Source organism: Haliaeetus albicilla, chromosome 24 (assembly GCF_947461875.1).
Source record: "Haliaeetus albicilla chromosome 24, bHalAlb1.1, whole genome shotgun sequence".
NCBI lineage: Eukaryota > Metazoa > Chordata > Aves > Accipitriformes > Accipitridae > Haliaeetus > Haliaeetus albicilla.
The window spans coordinates 1562253-1589865 of record NC_091506.1 but is presented as its reverse complement, the minus strand read 5'-3'; the positions used below and the strand labels follow the sequence as shown (position 1 = coordinate 1589865).

Genomic DNA, 27613 nt, shown 5'->3' with positions numbered 1-27613 from the left:
CACATCAGCAGGATTTTACTGGGCAAAGATTTGGTGGCTCGGAGGCCAAATCCCTTTTAAAAGGTAAGGAACATCAATTAGGAAAGGCTATTCTAAGGACTGAGTTTATCTCATCTGAAAATGTTACACAATAGGATTAAAAGTCAGTGAAGGACAGAGGTGTCTTGGGTAAAAATAACAATAAAAAAGGCAGTAATTTGAGTGTGTGTATATACACATATGCTTGCTTCTAGAGCTCAGGAGAGGATACCTCACGCTCTGATGTGCATCAGAGGCTTCAGACAAGATTGGTGAATGTCCTGCCTCAAATCTAAGTGTGCTTTGGATACAGCTGTTGTTTAGGGAAGGAAGAAAAGGTCAGATTTCCATTTAATGCAGGAAAAGGTTAAAGTAGCAAAGGAATAGTTACCCTATATGTTTATATTTTACAGTAAAGTTGTGCCATGTGTGCCGTACGTCTGTCAGAATTTCCTGTAACTGCTTTTGGGGGATTTACCTTTGAAGGGAAAGATGTAATACAGAGTGCTGAGAGCTATGCTTGGTCAGGGTTTTCTCAAAACAAATGGTGGTTCTGGGAAATATATCATGAATCCACAGTGCTGGAAGCCCAAGTCTAGATATGCAGGATTTGGCATGTCACCCCAAATGTGGCACTGTTCTGAGTTTCATGACCATGGAAAGAAGGAGGAGTGGGGGAAGACAACCCAGGTAATTTTGGCAAACCACTTCATTATCTGTGATTTGGTTTAAAATGATACCAGTAACTGGGATTTGGGTTTTTTGGGGGGAGGGGGGGTGAGGATAAAGAAGCTAATAGCAATATCCTGTCTTTTTTTCACCAGCAGTCAAAATGGCTTGTACTATGGAGCCATATGTTAGGGAAGAAAAATAATGAGAAACAAAAGATGTAGCAAATAGCAGAGCCTGAGGATATCAGAATATTATTTATAATTTGACTACAAGAAGTGATCTAGTGCATTAATAGATTAGCACAGTGCAATTTACTATGGAAAGAAAAATAGTTTTCAAAATGCTATCAAAATTCCTCATCTCAGGAAAAAATAAATTGTCTGAGATGTTTCAAGCAACTTAATGGCAGATGGCCAATATCTAAAGCATTTTTTTAAACAAATGCCAGGAGCCATGGTGTGCGTGATTCACTTTTTATGAGAACAGCTTTATGGTATTCATTAGGATGAATATCTGTTGGACTTGAGGGTGTCAGAAGACCTTCACTGTTCACAGTGCCAGATAAATCATGTCGGGAAGAGGGGCTAAATTTAGACTGATTCCCACTGAGGGTGTTGAGGGCTGTAAGTGCAGAAGGTGCTCCATCTCTAGCGCTGCTCAAGGTTCGGGGTGGCAGGTTTATAGAAACAAGCGTTTGCTATCGCCGGGATGCAAGGATGAAACCAGAGCTCCGTCAGAAAGCTGCCCGGTGTTCGCAGGCAGCAGCGCAGGGCTGCACCGCCGGCTGCTCCCGGCTCCTCTTCCTATTCGTGGGAAGGCTTGTGCATAACACTACAGCTGGTCCTACAGCAAATATCAAGAATTCCTCAGAATTTCAGAAAAAACAGGTTTAGGAGGATCCAAACCATCCACAGTACATTTTTCTTTTGTCCAAGAATGTGCAGCTTGCAAAACCTTCTGTCTCTTGTTGTGGGTGTGCTCAACATAAGTGTACCTTGAAATGCCTTTCCAAGGCTGCACAGGGGCTGAGCAGTTCAGTCAGCTCCGTTTAGTTAGCAGTCAATTTTCTGTGCATCAAGATGAATTTTTTCTGCAGCTGTGCTTTATTATCCCTGTGCATAATGCAAAGACAAGTTGACGGACTTGTAAGCTCTGTGGTGGGGCAGCTAAGGCTGTGGAGGTCCAGGCTTTGTTGCTATCCTCCCCCACCCGCCCAACAGAACAAGTTTAAAAAAAAATCAGCAGTATTTTTTTTTTCCAAATCTTGGCCAATGATATTAGATCTTTCTACCTGACCAAGTCATTTTGTTAATGCCCGCTGTTGTCATCTGTAAGAAGTCCTGCCTAGGCAGTAGTCCTAAACTGTAGTCTAGTCCTAAGCAGTGGTTAGCCCCAAGGTGCTGAAATACAGAAATACTTAAAGTAAGGCTGGTTGCCGTGAATCCTGTATACAAATTGTAAAATAATTTGCTTTAGGTCAAGTATTCGGCTTGGATACCCTTTTCCAGCTGTCACTGGACACAGCAGGATTTACATGCCTGTATCTTGGGGTGGATTTTTGCCCAGGATTTTGTGGTGTGTGATTAATGACATAGGCATGAGCAAAAAAGCTTCTGGTTAGCTCTTGTTACAGAGGTTGCTCTGTGCATTTTCTCCTCCAGGCTCTGAGGTATGAAATGTGTGTTAATGCATGTGTGTGAAGGTATATAATATTTCAGTGCAGAAAGGGTAAACACTAAAATTTATCTTCTTTAGCTTGCCCTGCAAGCTACGAATAAGGTTAAAGGGCAGACCAGGATGGGAAACTTATCGTCTCAATTACATCCCATGCTCTGATGCAGGTAAATAAGCAGTCTAGGCAGTTGTTTTCTTGCTTTGCTGGTGCGGCCTGCCTCTTCCTCCTTGCTAGTCAGAGGCTGATCCATACTTTTGTAACATATTTCCATTGACCACTTCTGCTTCTTCTTTTCTTTCTGATGGTGATTATCTTTCAAGTTGTCCGTGATCTTGGCTATAGGCTCCCTCTCAAGGCAGGGCGAGGGGGAAATCCAAGACACATCTCAATATGTGCTCCAATAAACTACTTCTTACCAAGCCCAGCTCATCTTTGGGTGACTCCTCTGACTCTTCTCCGCAATACAGCTCTAGCCATAGCTCGGAGATGCTAAGACTTGTGAGGATGCATGGTTAGCCAATGTTTGACTTAAATTTGAAACCCAGGATTTCAGTTCTCTGTTCTTTTCATAGATTGCATTGCATCTTATTTTGTAAATACTTCAATTATCTTCAGACTGCCTAAACATATCGATGCTAACACCCATGAGAAAGAAAAGTCAAATTTTTTCTCTGAAAAATGTGATGTGCACAAGTTTAGGAGCAAACGAACCATATTATGCACTACTTTGCAAGTTGACTGGCTATGTACAACTCAAAAACAAAGAGTTTTCCATATAATATCAAATTGTCCAAGCAGGCATTATAGCTTAATGACCTCTATGCTTTCAATTCAAAAAGTTATTCTCATTTAGCGTCGTAGTAATTCAAAATATATATACCTGAAATTCCTAAAAGAACCTTGCAATAGTTGGTTCAACCAACATTAAACCAATCTTGAAGAGTTTATTCTTAAGGTAAACCAGTTCTATGGATTTCTAAATTCTATTATCTTTCAGAAATACATTTCTTAGAATTGCTTATGTTTCTAGATTGCCAAGGTGATTTCCCAACAAAGCTCCGTGATTCAATGACTATCCTCTTGCTATTTACATACATATTCCTCTATTTGCAAACTGCATTTTTACCCAAGTGCCCAAATATAAAGATAGCTCCAGTTTAGACTTTCTAATCATTAAAAAGTGCTTCTTCCATACATTTGCTTGATCACTGGCTTCACTGGCAATTATTGCTACGGGAAGCTTTCTTCATTTGCACGTTAGCAATATAAAGCTGTAAAGTGTCTCTGATTTACATCAGTGTTGGCTAGCCTGGTGCTGATATTTTTATGAATGTAGTATTTCAGCATTGGAATATAAATGACACCTATCGCATATATTTTAATAGGAGTGTTGAATGCACAGGAAACATCTCAGGTAAGAAAATTAGGTCAGTTTTCTAATCTAAAACCTATTCCCTTAGATATACATACACACCTGAGAACAGAAACTGTTACAGTGGGTTGAATCAGAGTAACTGAGAAAAAAATAATTGTCTGACACATGGAAGTGGATGTAGCTTCACAAAACTCATTACATCAAGGCTTTCTGTAAACTGCTGAATTATGATGATGATCCTTACTATGTAATATTGTTATTTCTGGTATTGGAATAACAAATTTTCAGTAGGACTTTCTGCTGCACTATGCTGCTTTTGGTTTTTAGTTAAATACTTACGAGTGAAGACCAGTAACAGTACGGGAATTTTTTTTTTGCTCTCCTACATGAGGAATGCATTGTGAGAGCCTGGGTTCCAAAGTCTGATTAGAGAATGTTAGCCGATTAGGCATAGTTAAAGCTGACTACACCTGCTTTCTGGGGGTTTTTAGTGGTGTTACTAGGGTCACTGAGTACAGCTGTATCTGTTAGACATCTGCAAGAGTAGATGTACAGATTGTGGGTCCAGCGTGTACCAACTTAAGAAAAAAAGCCTTTCTAGTTAAAAAAGGCTTCCCTGCTTGTCACTGGCATAGAACCATTGGTCTGACTTCCAAGTTTGTTGTGCGATATGAAGTTCTCTCTCTCCATCAGGGTGGCAGGAGGCTGTAGAGCTACACTGATACTGAAGGTTGCGGAGGAGATGAGGGAGAGGTTTCCTTGGCCGTTAGAAATACGGCAGAATTGGCATGCACCGGCGTTCGGGAGGTGGCTGCTCTGGCCGGAATTCCTGGGCTGTGCTGCTGCCCTGACTCTGCCAGCTTGCCGTAGCCTGAAGGAGATGATGTTTAGCCTGAAATTTTAACCTAGCACAGAAGGATGTTCTTGTGTGGCTAGCAGTAGAAACTGGGAAGTTCATCTGCTTTCCCCAAGAGAATCCATGGGGATTGGATTGATGGTCTTGAGATAAAGGCTTTTGTCTATAATGAGATCTTCTGAATTAGGATGGGCTGGATAGATGACTGTAACTACATAGCTGTATTATCGGATCTTGTATTTCTTTGTAAAATGACAATACATGGATTATATTGCAAAGAGGCCTGATTGTCATACTCTGCTTGTTTAAATTACAATATTTGCTCTAGCATATTGTTAGGTTTTTTCGAGCTCTAGTACTCAGCTACTTTCAAATAAAGAGCTTATGTGGAGAAGCCTTCAGACTTTACACCTCCTGTGTGTACAGTAGTGTCTATACCATGAGTGAGTATCTGAGGAGTAATAGCACTGATCTTATTTTGGAGACCCCTGGACATAGGTACTTGTCTATTAAAGATGGATCCTTTTGTGTTGTGCATGTTTCCGGAGTGCCACGAGTTCAGCCGCTGCAGCTGCACAGGCTGAGCTCTCTGGGCTGTGTGTAGCTGGAGGAAGCTTCAGAGTCATTATGAAATAGCATGTATGGGCACTTGCACAGTTATAGACTAATAATTGTAGCTGTTGCATCATGGATGTCTCTTTGCTCACAGGCATCATGTTTCTAATGATGCTAAATATGCTGGAGATGGATGAAGAGTATACATTTTTCTGTTGGCACTTAACCAGCTGCTGAATTCTAACTTGCACAAATAATAGCTGCTTGTTTGATACTGTGAGCATTCTGCAATCTTTAAATTAAATCTCTTGTTAATGATGACTATCACTGGGTTCTCAGCAGTACTGTTATGTAAGTTCCTTTGAAAATGTGTTTAATCCTTCAGAAACTGAACCAGTGTCTGAATTCATCTAATGTAACCACCAATGAAGTGGGATTTTGATGTCTGTCTGCATGAATTATGTGCCATAAAAATTGTCCTTGCAACACTATTTATACATCATAACATATCCCCTACATTATGTGATGATCAACGATGAGTCCAGAAAAATCAACTGAAGGAGAGATGTTGAGAAAATGTAATGTGAAAAACGGTGTTGTCAGCTCCTTTTCCATACAAGGAGGTGTTAAGCATCGCCTTTATGGAGATGCAAAAAGTGTGACCAGGAGTTCTTAAACTTGCATTTCATTTCTGTCATCTGAAGAAGATTGTACAAGAGGACTTATTTCTCTCTGTATTCTCACTACTCTGGGTTTGGGGCTTTTTTTCCTCTCTTTGTTGCAGAATTTTTCTCTTGTGAGGATTTGCCTGCAGCAAGAGACCTAGCTGCTCAGTCTCTTAGGAATCACGATGATGAGCACTTGAGACTCTAGTAGGAAGTGAGGTTAAATTATTTGTCATCACCTTCAAATAGATCTTTTGGAAGCAAAAGAAGCTCATGTCAATAAATTGCTTTTGTGTTTCATCCTTCTCGTGACATCCCAAGGTACTCCATTTCAAATCCATGGAACAAAAGTGCATTCTCTTGAAATCACTTTGTGTGCATGTGTCTCAGGTGTCAGCTACTTCATTGCTGAAGAAAATAATGTTGTTGCATGGCTTCTGAAGATCACCAAGGTGTAAAAAAAAAAAAAAAAAAAAAGGCAACCTTTAAAGAACAGGGGCATGTAAGGAGAACAGAAGATTTGCACATCACAATGCAAATTTGGTTTATGTTTCCCTTCTGTGCTTGTGGTGTCTTCTGACAGTATGGAAGGTTGCCTGGTTTCTTGCTGCACCCAGCACCTGAGTTCATATGTTGGTTCTTTCTCTTACACTAAGCTTCGCTCCCCCGAGACCCTCCCCGATGTCCTAACATGACTGGGCTGGGGGTTCAAGACTGCCCCTTTGTCAGGAGGCACACGCAGCACCGGTATTGCTGCTTTTGTCTGTAAGAAGTTAATGGCTTCTGTGGGTTTCCTTCTCTTTCAGGAATAACTAATGATTGAATTTCTATACACCCATATATACAGGAGCTATCGCTGAAGCATGTGGTAAAAGTTTCTGCTTGGCATCTTCAGCTAAACCTAAGAGGGGGAAATATTTGCCACACTAATGTTGAAGCTGGAATTAAAATTGTGCATCTTAGGTTTATCCCTGTCTGAAAATGGACTTTGGGCCTGATTTGCTGCTCACTGGATTACTACAGTGGTAGTTTGGTGTAAACTAGAGGGAACACTCTGTTCAGCCAGGTGCATTAATTTGGATATTTAATTTTATTTTTGTTTTTTAGTGTTGAAGTCTGACGACTATTTGACATATGTAAAATACGGCAATTGGTTTGCAGGTTCTTTGCTAGTTCAAATTTGGGCTAAACTTCTAATTGCAATAAAGTCTCTTTAAAAGGTAACTCAACCTATGTTTATATGAAGGATAGCACACTCTTGTTCTAATTGTATAAATTCTTGCATGTTTTCTGGGTGGGCAGTTACATTTGAATCCGTATCTGGATTTATTGTGCACAAATTCTTGATGTTTAATACTCAACTAACTGGCTGTTTTCAGTACAGGAAAGCATTCTTGTTACTGGAAATTCTATAAAGTTTTTCAAATCTTTATTATTTTCATACTTGGACACTGTTAACGTTGCACTTGGTTTTTTTAAGTGGATTTTACTCGGGTTCCTTTCACAGGTATCTTCACTGCTAAAGGTTTTCTTTCTGCTGTGCATTTGGGCAGCCGTGCTTCTGGAACTTAATATGCCTAATCAGTATTGTTTGTGTGCAGCATTTCAATCCCGGATTCACTTCCCTTGGCATGCATTTCTGTTGCATTGCTAATTTGGTTATGTAGCTGAGCTGAAACCACTTAAAAGCATTTTCCTTGTCAGGGCCTGGAAATGTAATAAGTTCTGTAATCAATGAGAGGGGAGTGAAATAATGAAAAGGACAGTACGTGGATCTCACAGTCTGGAAGCTCTTTTACCCTGCTGAATTATTTGTAGGACTTCAATGTTTGCAGTGTAGCTGAGATTTCAAATTGAGGGGCTTTGGTAGGGAGTCTCTCAAGCATAATATGTACGTTGAGTGGATCAGACGTAAATGGTGCAGTTTGGTAATAACAGAGGGAACCAAAGAAGGAGGAAAGTTGTAGATAAATAAAGAGGTTCATATAGTGGGATTATATCTTTGCCTATCTTAAAGCAAATTGCTCCTGTGGACCTATTTAGACATTCTTTGTGCTTGTAAAATTCCTGCAAAAGGGTGGTCATCTCTCTGTGCTCATTCATAATTCTGGTCTACTGCCTCTCCACTCAAGAAAAAAAAGGATTGCTTAGGACTCTGCCTTTTTCTCATGAGCTGAAAAAAAAATTGAAAAACTTTGCTCATAGGCTGGCTACAAAATGATTCAGCCTGATAGCTGAATCAAGACAGTGCCCCAAGGGAAGGCATGTTGGAAAAGACCTGGCCTGCTCCCTGGTGATGGCTTTCTGCAAACCCAGCACTGCCAGGGAAGGAGGTGGCTCGCGCTGGCTCTGGACAACGGGGTCTGGTGCCGGTGAGGCTGCCGTTCATTAGCACAGGAGGGAGAGATATGAACATGTTAGTTGAGCAGCAACAAGAAAAGGGACTTCTTGCCTCTGTTAAGATCATTAGTTCTCACAGTCATTAACAACTTGATTTCCTTTCCTTATTGGTATCAATCAACTAATTTAAATTCACTCATCCCTATTTCTAATTAAGGGTGTTAACAAAGGAATTTTCCTCAAACTGAGCATTTACTTTGATTGAATGTCTCTAAAATATTTGCAAGAGGTGACTCTGAGGGTGGGTTTCTTGGACCTCCTGGCAGTACCCAGACCTGCAGGGACTGCAGGAAGGTGGTCAAGACCGATGTGAGGTTAGAAAGAAGTGTGATGCTGCAGGGGGAACAAATGGGATGTGGTGTTGCCACCCTTGGAAAATAATAGATTGCACTTCTGCTGCTTTCATCGATGCAGCTTGGAACACTTCACAAGCAGTAATTAAGTTTCATGAAACCCTGGTGAGATAGGTGGGTATAATCACACATTTTGCAGCTGGACAGATTGAATCATGCAGGTGTTACTTGGACAAGGTAAAACAAGAAGTTAGTGGGCAATTTCGGGGGGGGGGTGTCAAAGATTCCTGACTCTCAACCCATTGTGGCTTGCTTCAAGCTCTGAAAATACTGTTTGGTTTGCCGCTTAATTGCGGAGGCACCCAGTTATCTGTTCACCATAAAAGCAAGGAGGCCACCTTATTGCCTGGTTTTACAGTCACGTTACCAGGTTACATATCCATCTAAAGTCTGAGAGGGATAGAATGTTTAAGGCACAAGCCTACCACTCAAAATATTTAGATTCACCTTTTTTGTCACCACTATTGAGTTCTTCTGGCTCTTTGTGGTTTAATTTTTCTGTGTTCTGATTTTCCATCTGCAAATTGCCTCCCTTCTCTCAGACTTTTTTTTGGTGCCTTGTCCTGTCGGATGAGAAGATCGCAGGCAGAGGGTTTGTAGTTTCTAACATGCTGGGTGCTGCAGCGATCAAGGAACGACTTTCAAAGCACTGCTTCCCCCCCCCCCGTTGCAGTTGGGATGACATTAAGCATTTGGATTCCTTAAGTTCTTGCCTGCTAAAATATTTTAAAGGCAATCAGTGGATTCTGAAGGACATTTCAGTCTCTGCAGGTTGGGGAGAAGGGGAGTGCATAGTTAATGCAAACATACTGAGCTTCCTGAGGTGGCGTTAATAGCAGGCACGTTCGCTCAATTCTCTGGAGCACCCCTTCGGTTGCATCTCTGAAGTGATTCTTTCTTCCCTCAATCTGGCTCTGTCTTTCAATTAGAGACTGGGATTTGCAGCAGAACAAAACATCAGACTTTAAAATACCAGCTGTGCTTTATTTTAAATGCTTTCTTCTTTCAAAGACATACTTGGGAGCATACGGAGTCTGGTGTTTTCTCTCTCTACAATGGTCCCTGTAGGTTAGAGTTTCGAGTTTGTGATTATGGTAGGATTTGTTTTTCTGGATTATGGTAGAATAACTTGCAAGAAGAAGTCTTGATGATGCTACTATCAAGAAAGAAGGTTCGGTTTTGTTTTAATTAGTACAACCATAACTCAAAATGTTTTATTGTATTGACTAAAACATGCAGTTCTTTAAATGTGCTCCAAGAGGATTCATTTGTATTTGATACCAGGAAAATACTGTTCCTTACTGTCCTTCTGTGTGTCTGTATATGTGTGTGTGTTTGTTTTTAACGTGCAGGACAGGAGAGAATTGGCAAAGACTCCCACTATGAGCAGGAGGGGAAGGTCCAGTTTGTGATCGATGCTGTGTACGCTATGGCACACGCGCTCCACCACATGAACAAGGACCTCTGTGCCGACTACCCAGGGGTCTGCCCTGAGATGGAGCACGCGGGAGGCAAAAAGCTGCTCAAGTACATACGCAGCGTTAACTTCAACGGTGAGCTGAGACCGCTTCTTCAGTAGCATATTGACCCATGTGGCTTTTTTCCATTTAATTTCACTTTATATATTTTTTTTCATTCAATGCAGATCAAGACTTTTTTTGTGGTTATGCTAGAGTTTGTGGCAGAAGACCATGTTTATTTAGTATCTATTTGAAAACATGTTGTAGCCAAGGCAAATAGGCAACAACTGCCCAAAGACAGAAATCTCTGCTGCTATTTTAGGATACCTTCCAGAAGGCTGATTTCCTATGGGAGAAATAACTGGGTAAAAGCCTAAGCTTGTCTCTGACTAAATATGCCTGTTGAAACCCTAGAAGTTTGTTAGCATCACACATCATTTTCTTCTTGTTATTTGTATTGTTTCCTGTACTTGGAGAAAACTAACTGGATGAAATTCTGGTAGCCTGAACCCAGCATAGCTGCATGCTCGAGAAAAGGGAGAGGATGGCTGAAGGGCCAGGACTACTTGCAGAGCCAGAACTATGTGATTTAGAGTAGTTACTCCAACCTTCGTTCCTCTAGTAAGACTTCAGAGGAGATGAAACATCCTTGGAATGAGGATGGGAGGACTTCATCTCTTTGTCTGCTTATCACTTATCCACCTGTGCTTCCCAAATGTGGCAGTGTTCGTTGCAATACCAGCCCTCTGTTTCAGACAGTACAATGGGTTTTCATGTATTTTTTCTCTGCATTACACTATATAAATCAGGCCTAAATATTAGCAAAATTTCCTTGCCTCTATATGTTTCACTGTAATATTATTAGTTTCACTAACAAACATTCACTTGCAACCAGCCCGGAGGCACCAGAGCAAATCGCTTACAGCAGGTAACATTACAGCAACTTAATGTTATTTCTCCTTCATAAACCTTGCTAATGTACTTACCAGGAGGTCTTACTGCTCTTGCCCTAGCTCTGTATAAGATAGAGATCTGAGATTTAACCAGGAGCCAGAAGTTAGACCTCCAAACACATATTTAGAACACATTTAGGAAAGTACTGAAAAATATCCTTTCAAAATGTGCGAGGCAGCCAGGGCTGTCGCTGCCTGGGAAGAGGGTTTTGCATGAGCTTCATGTCCTCGTTGGGCAGCACGGCGAGGTGTTCCCTGCTGTGATCCACTAATAAACATTTTTATTAATAAACTTAACAAAACCCACACATAGCCAATAGGACCTGAGAGATTTAAAGGTAGGAACACAGATGGTATTTCATGGTCAAGCTTGGTCATTTGTGCCAAGGATGTTTTTCCTTCCTGTATAAATCATCTTATAAACAGCAAGGTGAATATGAGGAGATTTTAATTTCTTTCCTTGAAGTAAGTGGTGTTAACTACAGCCAGAAGCAAGTTCTGAGATGAATGATCTGAGGAGGTCTGGAGAGTTCTACTTTCCTCATTTTGGAAGGTTAATTATAAAGGACAAAGCTCCTGTAGAAGTACAGCATTCGTGTACAGTATTGCACTTGGGCCATTTTAGTACTGAAAAGCAGCTCATACATGATCATCTCTAGACAGTTCTCGCATATAAAGATGCTGAACAGTCATCTAATCATTTTAATAGTGGTGGGAAATAATTTATGAGAAATTGGGTGTCACAGTAATGTTGCCTACCGTCCAGTTCCAAGAATTGGTTTACACCAACTTTGGTTTCCTTATTGGTGTTTCCTTGGTCAGGCTTTTAAAAGATTACTTTTTTTCTCTATTTTTGATTGATTTACATGGCCATATGGTGTTTTTCTTTGCTTGTATACATGTAACTCATGTCCAGCACAGTGACTGAAGTAGTGGTTTGCTTTTTAGCACGGGAAGGAGAATGGTAACAAAACTGAGATAGCTTTAAACCTTTTTAATTTCTCTTGGCTCTCTGGCTGTAGGCATTTTCCATGGGAAAAGAACCAATTCCTTCTAAGGTTCATTATCCAGGGGCAGAGTTTAGCTTTTTCTTGTCATATTCATAGCGCATAACTGCACATGTGTTTGTACACCCAGGCTCCATGTTCAGCTACGACCCTCCTGGGGCTCATTCCCTGGGCTATGGAAAGATAGCCAGTTTCTTCTCGGTATTCTATAAAAGTAAATTCCTGGAATTGTTGTGGATTGGTTCAGTCTTCCCAGCGGTGCAGGATAAACAACCATCATATAACTCACCAAACGGACGAGGCCGGTCTGAAGAATGCAGAGCGATGAGGGAAGGGAAGAAGCAATGAGAGAGGCTTTGCCTAGTATGGGTGGTGTATTCCTGTTGATAAAGCTTGGGAGCTCCTGGGACACGGGTGCTGGTGCCTATGTGTTCCTTGGCCATCGTGTTGTGGTCGGGAGGGCAGGGACAGAGGAGTGCGCTGCTGGGCTCGTATCGGCTCTCTTGGTTTTAGCCTTCATCTTAACCTGCCCTTCCTTCAGTCACCGGTGCAGCCGTGCAACTCCATCTCATGAAGGTTAGGACTTGAAAAGCACTCTTTAGTCTATGCTTAAAATCCTGTTCTCCCAGTCTTCTACCTAAAATTGTAGTAAAACTGGAAAGTAGAGCAGTAGGAGTGCTTTCTCCAGACTGTGTGCCAGAGAGAAAAAATGTAGCCCATTTTCAAGCATCCTGAGCCCGTGAGCTTGAGATCCTCTTTGCATGTAATAGATCTCCTTGTCACCGTGCAGTTGAAATCATCCTGTCTGTGCCTGCTTTTGGAGTCTTTTCTTCCTTGCAAAGATAATGACATTCATGCAGGAAGAGTTCAAGCAACGCTTTAATGAGGAGAGACTGGATTTGTACTAGGAGCTCAGTATGAATTTTGATATCATCACACTACCTTGAGAACAAAAAGGCCCCCAATATGGAAAACTTAAAAACCTCAAGTGCTCATGCAGTGAGATTCTGAAAATCTCGAAGTGCAAAGTGCTTGTATTTTTGCTATTGAAAAAGCTAAAGATTCTGTTCGTATGAGCCCTTCAGGTCCTCAAACTGCAGTAAACGTGAACTGAATAATAAAGAGACACCTTAACTAGTTACACCTGTCTAGCACCCTGTCCTTCTCCTATTAATTCACTTCTTATCTTGTGGCGATGAAGATATCAAAATTCTACAAATTCAGTCAGATTGTGTGGTTTTTTGAATGCATCCTGCAGGTGAAAGGGTGTCATGTACTCTCTGTGTCTGTGTAGTGAGAAGGCAGCTTACTTGGTGGGAACTGAAGATGAATTAAATTGTCATAGCCTCTGAATGAGCAAGAAGCTGCAGTCTAGAGGCTAATACTCAGTTTCTGAAGTGTTTTCTGGGGCTGAGCAAAATTCTTGTAAAACTTAATAGAAGGAAAAGAAATCTTAAATTATCAAAACACAACTAAACAACCATATGTTTTAATAATTAGAAGATCAAGAAGTCAAATAACAAATAGGATCATTTTGAAAATACTCTCTCTTCTCTGTAGGGAGGTTTTCATACATTACTTTTTATTATTTTCCTAAGTGCACAAAGGAACTTGAATTGCAAGTGGAGACTGAAATGCTGTAGCAATTTAAAACAGGACTGATGGATTCCTCCAGACAGATGGTACAAAAAGAGCACCAAAGCATGCACCAGAGCCCACACAAAGGTTAAAGAAAGCTTGCACTTACTAAGTAGATACTTTGCCAGGAGTCCAATTACTCCAACTTCAAAGTCAGGAAACGGGACGCTTCTGCTTGACTTATGACCTGAGATTATCGGTTCTTTGCGTTTCTATACTTATTCGTCTTCCCTACAGATCCCAGACTTTTCACAGCTTTTTTTCTCTAGAATTTTAACGCATAAATGTGTGTGTACCTGAAAATAGCAACAGGTGTTTACTGCTGACTATCAAGTATCCACATCCATGCATGAGGTCGATGGTCCCAAGGGACTGTGCCTTTAGGGGCCTCTGGAGGTGACCCAGCAGACAATGCTGTATCATGCCGTGTTGCTGTGGAGTCTGCAGCCCTGTAGCATCCAAGCGCATTCACTGATCGTAAGGATTATTTTAAACGTCAGTGTTTAAAAGCTGTCTGCATGCAGCTATGCAAAGCAACAATTAGCAGTAACCTACAAAAAGTTTTCTTGCTCCTGCAAAACACAGAAGTGGTATGTTTTGGAGTGACAGCTCCTGATACATTCTCACTTTAGGACCTCTTAGGTCCATAACAGCACCTATCCTTCACATTGGCCTTCTGCTTATTGACCCTGTTGTCCACTGCCTGCCCCTTGAGCAGGGATCAGGGGTTCTGCCAGCACCGTCTGCAGGCAGGCAGGGAACCTGCTCTGGGTGCCCAGCCGGGGGATGGAGAGGTTGGCTCTACCCCATGCACTGTGGTGGGGTGGCTGTGGCTTAGCCAGGAGGGTTCTGAGCGACATTCCTGATGGTCCACGAAGGTGACTGTAGACATGCTCTTGGCTGCTTCCCCTCAGCCTACAGAAGACTTTGAGGCAGCAGAGTTTGTCTTGGCACTGTTGACTTTGGCATGGCCACGATGATGGTGTCCGCTCTCGGTCTGCCTTCTGACGTGCAGACACAGACATGGACACTCTTCATGCACATGCTGGGGTTTTGTCGGGATGCGGGGAAACCACAAACGTCTATATTGTATTTTGGGAGCCTCGCTTGAGCTCCTACCCTTTGAATTGTACTTTTTTTGTCAGCTCTGACAAAACCGAGCTTAACTAATAATATACAGCCTTTTAAGAGTTGTGATTAGCTAAATCCAATTTACCATTTGTGCTGACTTGCTGAAGGAGCCTAGGAATTACAGCCATTTTTTCTTATTCACTTTAAGTGTTTTCACTGTAAATGTATTCTGGCTACATTAATCTGTAATGACAATTAAATATCTACCCAGTGCTCATAAGGAACCAATGAGGGCAGATTTCAGTGGAAGATTTTCTGAACCAGCCTTTGAACTGAATCTGTATCTGATCTCAGAGGATTGTAGGATAGACAGGAAACAATTTACCAGAGCTAGAATGGAAACTATGCTAATTCATTCCTTCAAATCTTTTTTCACTCACTGGAATTCAATGAAGAATGGGAATCATGAAGAAAACCATAATCTTAAAGTTCAATGCTACAACAGGAGAGATTTTTCATTGCTTTAGGGAAAAAAAGTTATGCAGGAGGAGGAAGCTTTGAATATAGATATGCTGGAGTATTGTCATAATCTTCAATCTTGACACAATATTACTCTACCCTACTGAAACCTATTTTAATATGTCATGAAATAAATGTCACCCTTGAAGTTTTCACCTAGAGATCTGAGGAAATTCAGTGCTGCTTTGAATTCTTATCTAAGAAAGGGTTCACATCTAATGCCATGGTAATTAAAATGCAGATGTTCAGGTGAGAACTCGCCTGAGGATCAGGAATCATCTGTCCCATTGCTCACCTATTGGTGCACCTCCAGGCTGCCGGCTGGCTTTGCTCAGCACCGGGCACAAAGGAAGGGTTGTGGGGGTATCCTTGCCTTGTTGCTTGCCCTGCACTTCCTTACCTGTGCTAGTCACCTTAGTATATGTCAAATAAAGTTAATTCAGGATCCTGATCCTGAACTGTTCCTGACTGAGACACTTTTCAGCTTATGTCAGTGTCGTAGAGCCTAAATAAAGGAGTACACAAGGAACAGTTTTCCTATAGCTTAGTCTGTTCTTTTCCATCCCAACTGCATGCTGATTATGGGAATAAGAACATATTGTGGAGGAGGAAGCTATTTCTGGATGCTAGTCAAGATTCACTAGACCTGGGCTGACTTCTGACAGCAGTATCTCTCAGAAGCAGATGGAACATTTTCTGGGGGAAAAAAATCATTTAGAGGCTCCATTCACAGGAGTGATTTTCACTAAAGAACTCCCCGAGGAAAGAGAGATGGGAGGGAGGCTGGAGGGCAGGAAGAAAAGCCTTCTGATATTTCTTGCTTTGTGCAAAGCTAGAGTGAAGTCAGGCTGATCTAGTTCTGTTTGTTTTATTTTTAGTCATTAGGTTTGGGCAGAGATAATTAATCTCTGGAAGAGGGCTAGGATGATGCCACTGTGTCCTGAAGTATCCAGTTTAGATTGGGTGATAGATGACCTTTGCCTGAAATACATTGCCAGTCTGAAAGCTCTCAACCATGACTAAATAAAAAAAAGTATTGTAAAGATTTGGCATTGGTTGGTTGGATTTTGTCTTGTTTCCTTCCCCCAGGCAGTGCTGGCACTCCAGTGATGTTCAACAAAAATGGTGATGCCCCAGGGCGCTACGACATCTTCCAGTACCACACCACCAACACCAGCACCCCCGGCTACCGCCTCATTGGCCAGTGGACAGATGACCTCCAGCTCAATGTGAGTCTATTTTATTCTTTGCTTGCTCTTTTTTGTCAGGTATAGTCAATAAATGCTTTTTTCCATCCTGCAAAGATTAATAGGGATCTTTACTATTTCTTCACAGACGCATAATGTGGTGGGGTGGGGTTTTTTTGCATATTATCTTCTTTTACTCCGTCCTGCAACCTCTTCTCCATACCCTGAGTACCAAAGCTCCTCAGACTAATAGAGACATTAGGTGATCATGCAAATTTTATTACTTTTGTGTGTCTGAAGTCCCTAGTTGCCAACTTGGAAAATGAAGCAGTAATGCGTTGTAGTTTGAAACCAGTGGGCTTTCATTTGCAGATGCTTTTCAGTTTTTCTAGTTATACTCTTCAGTTTTTCTAGTTCTAGGGAAGCTGAAACTAAATATTTTTGAGTGACTCACTTTTCCGGTGTTACTTTTAAGCACGTAGCAAAGATATCCATATGAATGAGATGGCCGTTTTGTAATGACGCCTAAAGAAAAACAAGCACGTAACAGCAGGCGATCAAAGACCCTGAAGATACTTTGATGTTTCCCAGATGAAAAAAACACGACTGGTGGCTGAGAAAGCTGGAGACTTGTGTCAACTTTGTCCATACAAGGATGGTCTGTGACAGGTCTCTGGAGATCTGGGTTCAGGCTTCCTGCATGACTTTGTGCAAGTTGCTTGAGCCTCAAATTCATGGAGAAGTGGTGCCAGTTTAACCTTATAGTTATTTGACTCCTTGTAGATTGTTATTAAAGCACAAAGACGTTTTTTTCAGTTCGGTTTGACTGCTTTTCAGCAGCAGAGCCTGAATAAAATCAGGGTATTCCTGAAGTGAAATGCCAGTTGCTGCAGAAGGGTTTTCCTCTCTCAGTCCAAGTTCCCACCCGAGATGATGCCAGCTCCCTCTCCTGACATTGTCCATCCTTGGTGCGTTATGGCTTCCTCTCTGTCTCTGCTGCCAGATTCCCTTGGAAAATAGGGCACGGGGTGAAAGGGAAGGCTGTGTGAGCGTGGTCCCCTCCTGACACGCACTCGAGAGGTGGCCAGGACGTACCTGGCACGCAGCGTGTGATCCCAGCAACTGCGGCTTGTGCCTCGGCTCTCTGTGCGCGGAGCTGGCGTAATGCCTGCTGCACCCAGGGGATGAGACCCGTTAATTGTGGGGAGCCTGAGCTAGCGCTCCAGCTATGCAGCTCTTCAGCTGGGATGCAAGCCATGGGCTACCTAGGTAAATCAAACCACCATCGTCTGGAGTGTAACCGAATGCAGGACACTTTCTATTTTTAAAGTTTTCGTGTCTTGTGTTAAATGAAGTAATTACTGTGGACTACCAACGGTCCAGTCCTTGAGACTGACCATGATATTTTGCTCTTCCTGAATTTTGGCTCATTTTGATTTGCTGCGTGCTGTTTCAGTGATTTCGAGCTTTTGATGTTCTATTTAAGGAAAACTATATTAACTTGCAATTTACAGTTCTTTTAGCAAAAAATATTAATATTTTATCAAGTAAATCCTTCTTTATGTAAACTACACATCCTGATTCATTAAAATTTAAAGCTAAATTAATGGAGCTTGATTTGTATTCCTGTTGGTGTGTTAAATGTTTCCATAAAAAGCACACTTTCCTCACCCTCCTATCCTCATGGCTATAGGGTTATATCAGTAGTTGAGATTCTCTCACTAACTTCCCTTCTACTCACTTACGGGTCCTAGTTTCTCACACAGGATTAGCATTGCTGTGATAGTCCCTGTTTGTGTTTTCTTACAATAATAAAGTAAGTTGTGGAGTTTAGAGCAGTCAAGGATTCCCTAAAATAACCAACCAAAATAATAGCTACTATTAAATACATCCCAGGAAAAACTACCAAAGGCTACAATCTGTCTTCAGTAATTATTGTGGAGATAACACTTCAGGATATATTTCCCCAATTCTTATTTCTTTAATAGTAACACAGGAAGAGAAACAAAAGGATGTTTGGTGAGAGTGCTACTATTAATTTAGAAAATGCTGAAGTGATGCTCTGTTTTCCAAGAGACTTGTCATCTTGGGCAGTCTCATTTAGTTCTGTGTGTCTGAATTTCCTTAGTTACAAAAGAGAAAAGTTATTCTGCCCTATTATGCAGGCCTTAATGGTAAGGACACTCCAGATCTCAAAGGCGGTAGGTAAATAAGTGCCGAAGACCATCATAGGTGAGTAAATATTTTCTTCTTTATCATTGTCTTCATTCAAAGAAGGAGCAAGAATATTTTGCATTTTATTTCCCTGGAAGTAGTGCTACTGTTCAGTCCATTGTCTGTCTAATCTACAATGGTATATGTCACCTTCCCATTCACAGTATTTTGGAGCAAGGGCAGAAGTACAAGGCGCACAGGGCTGATTAATCTTGATAGCTGTAGCAGATTTTTTTCATGTAAAATTACAGAATAACTTCTTACATTTCTCTCTCTATTGCATGACAGTAGATAGACTGAAGAGATCTTTAACAATGTATTTGCAAGTCTCAAAATATGCTGTATCAGTTTGTTTTCTTTTTGTTGTCATGAGTTTATAAACCTGGTTTTACAAAATTTCTGAGACATTCATATTTCTCTATCCTGATTGCTTCTCCACATCTTTGTATCACCTTTACTGAACATTTCTGTCAGACATAAAAAAACAAAGGCAGATGTCTGCTCCCTACCCGCACAGGAGCCAGGCTCTGCTCTCCCTTTAGCAAGTTTGTATGGGAAGCGTCTCCTCTGAGTGCAGTTGACTCACCCTGGATTTACGTTTCTGTATCTCAGGTCAGAATTTGGTCTATAACCAAGAAAATATTTTATGACTTTTTGCTGCAGCAAACTTGGGACATAATGTAGTTTTTACGTAAGGACAATATAATCACCAAGTTTTCTTTTGCTTGCTTGTTGTCAAGCAACCTAGCACAGCTTTGCCTAGTACCCAATGCATGATTTAGTAATGATTTTGGCTGTATTTCACAGATATCTACACAAGGATAAAATGAGCAGATGTCTAATTTTAAATGGCTTGGCCAGTATTCCATGAAAAACTGTTGCAGTGCTTTGTTCTCCCTGCAGTGAAGTTTGATCACAAGATGCCCACCCACCTCCCATAAGAGGTCATGGAAGAGCACCTCCTGCCTCTCTCTCTTTTATGAAGATTATGTGATGTTCTGTCAGACCCTTTTTGGCCCCCTACATGCAGATTTAGTATGCAATATTTATAGTATGCGTCCTCCTGCAATTTGAAATGCTTTGCCCTGAATTTTAGGATCAGAAATTTGGCCAGCTGCATCCCTATTGAAATCCTGTATCATGACCCCCAGAGCCTGTTGAATAGCAAAGATACAGCTAATGCAACTAGGCAATAAAACTGTTGACCACAGTAATATTAGCATCTGAAACCAGGATTGCATTTTACTACGCTAGTGTTGAGAGTATGCTCGTGTGTTACAAGGCAGTTGCATCATTATGAGAACTATTTTGACTGTATTTAGTTTTAATATATTTCAAAAGCCAAAAGCACTAGTGGAGAAAAGGAGGAAATCTAGCATGGGGAGAAGAAGATGTGTCATGTACCAGCTGGTTTTTGGTTGTTTTGCTTTTCAAATGGGTAACTTTCTTTTTTTACTTTAGCAATGGCTAGATCCCTAAGGCTTGTGTTGTTCAAGCAATGGGAAATAGTGAGGATGATTCTGTGGGTTAAGCATGAAGGCAGAGTGGCCAGGAGACGCAGAGTCTGCTTTCATGCCTTATGTTTCACCTGGAATTTTAGAAAGGTAGTTCATGTTCCATGCTCTGTTTTACCCCATGTATGCCATAGATCCAATACCAATAGATGTCATCTTGCCATGCATGCCTGCCTTTGTTAGACTCTGTAAAGCACTTTGAGGTTGCTCAATAGGAGGCACTGTAGGAATGCAAGGAACTGGCTGACCAGCTCCCATACCTGGCTGGCTTCTATGAATGCAGCTTCTAATGCTTTGAACAGAAATGCATCTCTCCTGGAGGAACTGATATGCCTGAAGGAGAGAAAAATGGATCACTCCTAGAGGAACTGCAGGTTCTCATGGGAAATTTGGTGATATTGCTTCTCTTTCTCTATACAGAGTTAACTCAGCAGGTCCCAGGTTTATTATGTTTTCACATCCAAACCTCTGCAAGTATCCCTGAACTGTCAAAATCAAAAAGTAAAGAAAATCCCTGTGAAATTGTTGAATCTTATTCTTCCAAGGATTTGTCTTCTGCATACCCTATCACAGCAGCACTCTCCATCACATTCCCTGTGACTCCTTCCCATAGTTGTCTCCACAGTATCCTTGCAGTGCCTGAACTCCCTCCCACACCCCTGTATCATTTGCTGTGCAAGCAGCAGCCTGTATCGTGGCTGTTTGAATTACACGTATGCCGACTGGTTGGCTGGCTGGCCAAACCAAAAGGGGGGAGGGAGATGCTCAGAGTTGGGTGCATCTCTCTTCTAACTATCCACTGAGTTTTACTAATCCTGCAGACACATCCTTCAGAAATCTCTCCTTGTAGCAAATGTGCTTCAAATTGGCCAGGAAGTTCAAAAGTTATTAGGAAGGAAGTTGGTACAGACAGATGGAGGGGCAGACAGAGCGTGCATATGTTCCACTTCCTTCAAATTTTTCCTCTAATATGATAGCAAAATTTAGAAATTCCCAACAGTTATGCAGAATGAAAAGTAAAGTAAAGCTAGTCTCACTGTTAACATTTTTTGTTAAAAATGTGATTTACGCAAAAGTGTTGCCAAGTAGACTGCTATTGGATTTGGACAAGCAGGCATATGGGTTCAATCTCTTGTATTGCTGAAGTGAGCAGCAGACTTGCATTTGACCAAAAAGCCAGAGTTTTGGCCTCTTCTTCCATCCCCACCCTGTTTTCCTATTTCATACTGACAAGCTGTCGGGGGTCATTAAAAGGCTGAGCTCATTTAAAGTTTTCAGTTTGCGTGGCTTAGGCCTGGTTTGGATGTGTCGGTGCCACCGAGGCCGAGCCACGAGCCGGCTGGAGAGACCTGTCCGGACTCCTGCGTACGGACACTAGCTGCTTTCCGTGATCTAGTGACAAATGAGTTGTTGGGGTGTTGAGGTCCTGCGTGACGAACCAGAGGTCTCGACTGAACAGCAAGAAGGAAGCTCTCCCTGGGGGACGGGCTCTCGCCTCCCCCGCGCGGTGGAGCACCCGCCTGAGACGTGGTGGTCGTCTCGTACCGTCCCCCCACAACCTGCAGCACGGTGGGGGACGTGACGCCCCGTTTCACCTTCACCCTCGTCTTGGTGAGTAGTGAAATGGTTACAGGAGACCTATTTATTTGCCGTTAGAGAGGGATATCTTCCTAGAGCAAGCTAATGCAGGTTGTTTTCAGTTTGATTGTCTAATTAGTGCTGTACTTCTAGCCTATTAGTGTCCGCGTAGGGTGCATCATGTTGTTTTAATTGCATCAGCACCTCCAACTTGTCAAATGCGCTCTTCCAGCTTGGTGTTATGGCTTATAAAGGTGCCACTGGGCACTGGGGTTCTGATCAGATGCTGCAGCACTTTTTCAGGATGGCTGAAGAAATTGTATCCTTGATTGTGGACAGAAAACAGGATGTCCTGCCCATTATTACACTGTAGAGATTTCAAGTAGCTCTTACTTGAAACATGTTTCACTTCCAAAGCATCAGACGGGGTTAACTGTAAGCTCCAGATAAAATTAAAACATACTTCTAATTAATTTGTTTGCAAACAGAAATAAATACATATTAAAGATGCCTAAACATACTGTGTGCAGAGATAAACAAAAAAATCAGTATTGTTTTATAGATGTGCCCTTGAATTGTAGATTGTTTAGTCACATGAAGCAGTGTACCGCTTGAAACATGACTGCCGGTTAAATGGAGCCTTTTGCATGCAGCGTCAGGAAGGCTGGCTGCTTAGCAATTCCTTATGCTTTTATTAATTTCCTCCAGCAATAAGTGATATATTGCTGCAATCTTTCTAAACAAGTACTTAGAAGATTAATAGTATTGATAATTACCAATATGCTTCCATAAACACGTACATTACATAGATCTAACTCCCCTTATAAATCCTGGGTCATGTTATATGGTGCAAAGGAAATTGCTGTGGACTTATTAATAACTCCCTCCTCCTTGGGGAAATAGCTGTATTATGTTGTTTTCTTCACTGTAGGTATGGGCCAGTATTTTAGAGGAGCATGAAAAATGGAAAAAAAGAAGCCTTGCTTTAAAGAAAGTAACATTCCAGTACCTCAGGGTCTCTGGTCTTGGAGCAAACAGAACGTGCGTAGGGCTTGAGGTCAGCTTTCACCCTCCAGAGGATGGGGAGCCACCGCTGCCCCTGACAGCAGGCAGGGACCCTTTCGAAGCAAGTCATTGACAAAGAGAATGATGCAACGTCTATGCTGCAATTCTGTTTTTTCCCCACAAATAGAAATACATTAAGTTACTTTGTAATGATCTATGCAATTTATGCAGATCCTGCACACATCAATACCTACTGAATCTTTTTGGGCTCAGACTAATCTATTTACATGCCATAAACATCTCTGTTATAGAATTTGGAAATAAATGTTATGAATAGCAAGCTAATGAAAAGTGTAATCAAATGTCTAACCTTCTGGCAAGAGACCTATATGTACCTGCCTCTTTTTGGTAAAACATTCAGAATGGCAATTAGATCCAAGCAACTATTCAGTGAAGTTTGAGGCTCAGGAATATTCTGCCAACAGATGGTATTTTTCTAAAATAATGTGTTCAAATTTATTTCTGTTCAATGTTTTTTGGTTTTGTTGTTGGGTTTTGATTTGGAGTTTTTTTTCACCGGAGCAGAGCATGTTCAGAGCAGACGGATATTTTTTTTCAGAATATTTTGCAGCAAAAGGTAAATCTTTCTGGAGCATATGCAGATTTCAGTTTATGGAAAGCCTGGGATTTCCCCAGTTTCTGGTGGAAGGAGAGCAAAAGGGCACTTACCTGGCCAGTTAGAAGTTTTTGCTTCAAATAGCAAGGGATGAGAGAATTTCACCACAATGACCACAGGGTTGTTTTGGGGATTTTTAGATGCTTTTAAAAGAATGTATTTCGAAGTATTTATCTGAAATTTAAAAATAGAAATTTGGCATCTCCCAACCTAGAAAATTTTAGCTTAAACAATTTCACCTTAGTGAAGCTGTGTGTAACTGAAAGCATAATTATTGATAGCATTATTGATTCTAGCTCCTATATGCATGTAAAGTATGATCACAAAGCCCCTATTTGCAAATATATATTGAAAAATGTGTGTGTTTACATGCCTTTATATGTGTGTATATGGATGGATGGATGTATATACATGCACAGACCTTTGCAATATATAATCCTTAAGATTTCTGTTGGTTTGCAACATCTGAGTAAGCTCAAAATCACGGTTCAAAGATTACGTCAAGATAGATAAAAATTGGTATCAATTTCCTTTCTCATTTCAGTTATTGTCACATAAATTGCCCTTGTACTGTCATTTCCTATTCCTGTTACAGACTGTAATGAGTAGCTGGTACAAAGATAATACATCTCTATTACAACTTGGAGCCTGAAATCTTGTGAGCTGATGGGTTGACAGGAGGTATGCATTATTCAGGTGTTAGACAGTCTCATTAAACAATTTCAGCAAATGAGGTCAGGGTGTTATTTAAAATTAAGATTTTAAGTATTAAGCATGATTAGTATGTTTTGTTTTCATATGTCAGTGCAGAACCTTGAGCTTTCAGCGGATGCAGCCACTTGTTGAAAATTACCACCGTTTACATTTCTAATGAAATCGGCTAAACCCTTAGATTTAATTAGCTGTACGTTACAGCATATTGGCATACATGGAGATGTGGTTGCATCCAGAAGTAACTGGATTCCTGATAGCTGAAAAAATATGAATTATTTTAGCCACTATTGCCTCTGACATTTTTGGAAAGTAACTTAATCGGAGCTGTTCTTTCTGATGGAAATACTGCTCAGGCTGTGCTGCTCCTGCTGAACTGCAACTGCTGCTGACTCTGATCCTCAGCTGGGGCTACGTCCAAGTGCAGCGGCATTCCTCGTCTTCTCAAGGCGCTCTTTGGAAATGTTATTCTGCTCCAAAATAACTAGTTTCGTGGTGCATTAAAAAAAAAGTTCTGGGCTGCTTCTTCAGGCATTTACACCTCACTAAGATGAATTAAACCTACCTGAAGTCCCTCTCCCCCATGGCACTGTTACTGACACTCTGCATCTTCTGCTCCCCTGACCCTGGTCCTGTCCTTCCACCCGCTTCTCAGTGTCACATCAAACAGCGGGTGATGCACAGCCACAGTCGCGCTCGTGAGGCTGCAGGTGCCTGGCTTTATGGGAATTAGTTCACAGCATAAATGCTGCTAAATGCAGAGTCCTTCCAGAAAGGTCTACAGCCTGTTTGCAAAGCTCTTTGCCATAGCTGGGCATTTCTGAGCTCAGTCTCCATTACGCCGTCAGCCAAACTGTATGCAGTCCAGTTAGAGGTTTAAAGGTGAATAATTACATCAGTGTGTTACTAAAATACATCCCAATTACATGTTTTGGCTAGCGAGTTACTATGCCCAACATGTCAATAGCTATAATGTATACTGTAATAATAGATGTTGTTTATTTTGTTCTGTCATTAGATTCTGTAATCTTTCATTGCTCATGTCAACCATGACCGGCTTGAACACCTTTAATTATCTTAACTTGCAGAATTAACTTTCAGCCAACTGGAAGGGAATTTTTCAAACCACTGGCCCGCTGAATGACCATATGCTAATTCCTTAGTCCTCCATCGGGTCTCCAAAATGTATGCTAACAGGCAGCAGGACTGAAATCACGTAGGTCCTGCTCACAAGCTGTGATTGCAGCCTGACTTGGTAAGCACTCTTGGAATAAAACCGTTGTGGTCTGTAGTACTGCAGATGGTTTTGATGCATTAGGTTTAGAAACGGCTGCTGTAAATAATTTTTATTCAGAAAAGGGCACAACCTTGAAATACGTGATAGTAACCATGTGAATCAAGGAGCACTTCTTCTGTACCACAGAAGAGAGCTAAACAACTCATTGCAAATCATGATAAATGCAGATAGTCCTGTTTGTACTTGTGCTTTCTTTGCAAAAAGTCTTAGGTAGTGCATGTTGTAACCCAGAGAATCTCAGAGTGTGTCTCCAAGTGTCCTTCGATACACTCGTGCCAAACATTTAGCATGTAATGCCAAATTAAACCAGAAAATCTTGGGAGCAGCATGGTATTGACTGCATTAGCATCTGCATATATGCAATAGAAAGCTGAGGGGTATGTAACATTGGCAGATAGTTGGAACGTGTGCTGCAACAGCTGGTACCCAGGTGGGAGTCCTGCACAATCATTCTGCAGCAAGGCCTTGTATGAAGTGAATCAGAAATCCTTCCAGGGTGGCATTTTTTGGTATGGGGAAAGTGATTTGGAGAATTCAAGTGTTAGGAAGCTTTGATAAAGTGGGGTGTGAATAGTGTAACAGAACGTCCAGGAGAACAAGTACCCGCAGCCCTCAGTCACCACCAGCTGCAGAATTAGAAAATAATCCACAAAGAGAAGAGCAAGACCAGTGTGGATCTCTTTCCTGTCTCTTGTTTGCCACACTCAAAAATGATGAAAACTGTGGGGTTTGTAAAAAAGAAAGGTTATTCAGTGAGTTGAACTTTATACATAGCTTTTTGCTATATAAAAATAGGAAGGCAATAGTTAAATCTTACACCTCACTCTGAAAACTAGCTCAGACTTGGGATTAAAGACGTGAAATGTCATTTCCTCTTTGTTATTGACCCATTTTGCCTAGGCGGTAATGTATACCATGTGAGCTGTACTACCTTAGGCAAAGCAAAGTGAATTAAGCTATATCAGCTTTTGGCAACTCTGAGCATCGGTATAATTTTCCTCCAGGTCTGAGAATGTCACAAGGTAAAATGTTTGTAGGGATATAAATGCTAAGAGAAACTAGGCTGAGAGAATATCTAAGATGTATTACATATCTCTTCAAAGATAGGAGAAAACCAGAAACGTAAGGAGCTCATAAAAGCTATAATGGAAAAAAAATTAGGTAGTGGAAGACTTGGTGACTTCAGAATTTGCTTCCTCTTGTGTAGTTCTCTTAAATGTCCGTGAGCCTGTAGGCAGGCAGACTTATGCTCTGAGAATGAGTAACATAAGAAATAGAAGGTCAAAAAATAAATCACTGTGTTTTTAAAATAGGTGATATTTTTGCTCCTACGCGTCACTTCTTAAATCCTTTTTTGCAAGGCTAATGTATTTTTGTCAGCAAATATATTCAAGAGCAAATACTTTGCTGGGATATGTTATGGGTAATTAACAGGTTTGGTTGCTTTTGGCAGGAGTAATAATGTCAGTTTGTGTGTTATTGAGGGCGTAATATTCTTTTTTTAATACCTGAAAATGGAAAGATGCTTTTCAATGACAGATGTGCTTTGTTGTGTTTGGAGAAGTTCACCCAGCTATGTGGAGAAAAACACCAAATATGTGCAACAAAGCTGTTCTGCTCACCAAGCAGCTACTCTTCCACCACTCGGAGAGCAGAAAGCAGGATAGAACAGCTTGTCCAACAGCACGTGAACACTTGGCATTTTGCAAATACCTGTCAGGGGATCCAGTAGAAAACTCAGGTTTCTAGTTAGATCCACTGTGGTCTTTAGCTGTGGTTTTGCCAGAGTTCTCCATCCTTCTCGCCCCTTGTTTCAGTCCAGCAGGACCCCCCGTAACTCCTGCTGTAAACCTGCAGCATCCCTTGGCTCTGATCGTGCCTTGCAGCTCCCATCGCCCTCAGAGTCACGGGTGAAGGAGGGCTGCTCTCTGGTGGGGGTGATCTCCAGTGGCATAGAGGTGCTGTGCTAGTTTTTATGTTTGCACCTCATCCTTGCCCTGGCAAAGGAATTTTGACAGAAAATAGTACCTCTGCTTAAGTCCATGAACTGCAGGCTGAAGGTACGTGGAGACGTGTGATTAACATGGCAGGCAATGGCAAGCCAAGCTTGTGCACAGAAAAGAGAGAGAATCTAAGAAGTATCAGCAAAATAGTGATTGAATTTCTGCTTCTAGATCAAACACATTTAAGTTTTGTCTTTTCCTTTGCAAAAAA

General features: G+C 41.4%; 1 protein-coding gene across 5 annotated transcripts in view; it reads left to right on the top strand.

Moving 5' to 3' along the window:
* Window positions 1-27613, top strand: part of GRM7 (glutamate metabotropic receptor 7) — a 308873-nt gene that overhangs the window by 197458 nt on the left and 83802 nt on the right. For 3 of the 5 annotated variants that reach the window (XM_069811772.1, XM_069811770.1, XM_069811773.1), the window contains exons 6-7: window positions 9922-10122; window positions 16307-16446. In XM_069811772.1, coding sequence (XP_069667873.1) covers window positions 9922-10122; window positions 16307-16446 — 341 coding nt within the window. Of the gene's footprint in view, window positions 1-9921; window positions 10123-16306; window positions 16447-16879; window positions 18004-27613 lie in introns of those variants that run through there. The other 2 variants (XM_069811774.1, XM_069811775.1) reach the window with 2 other exon arrangements.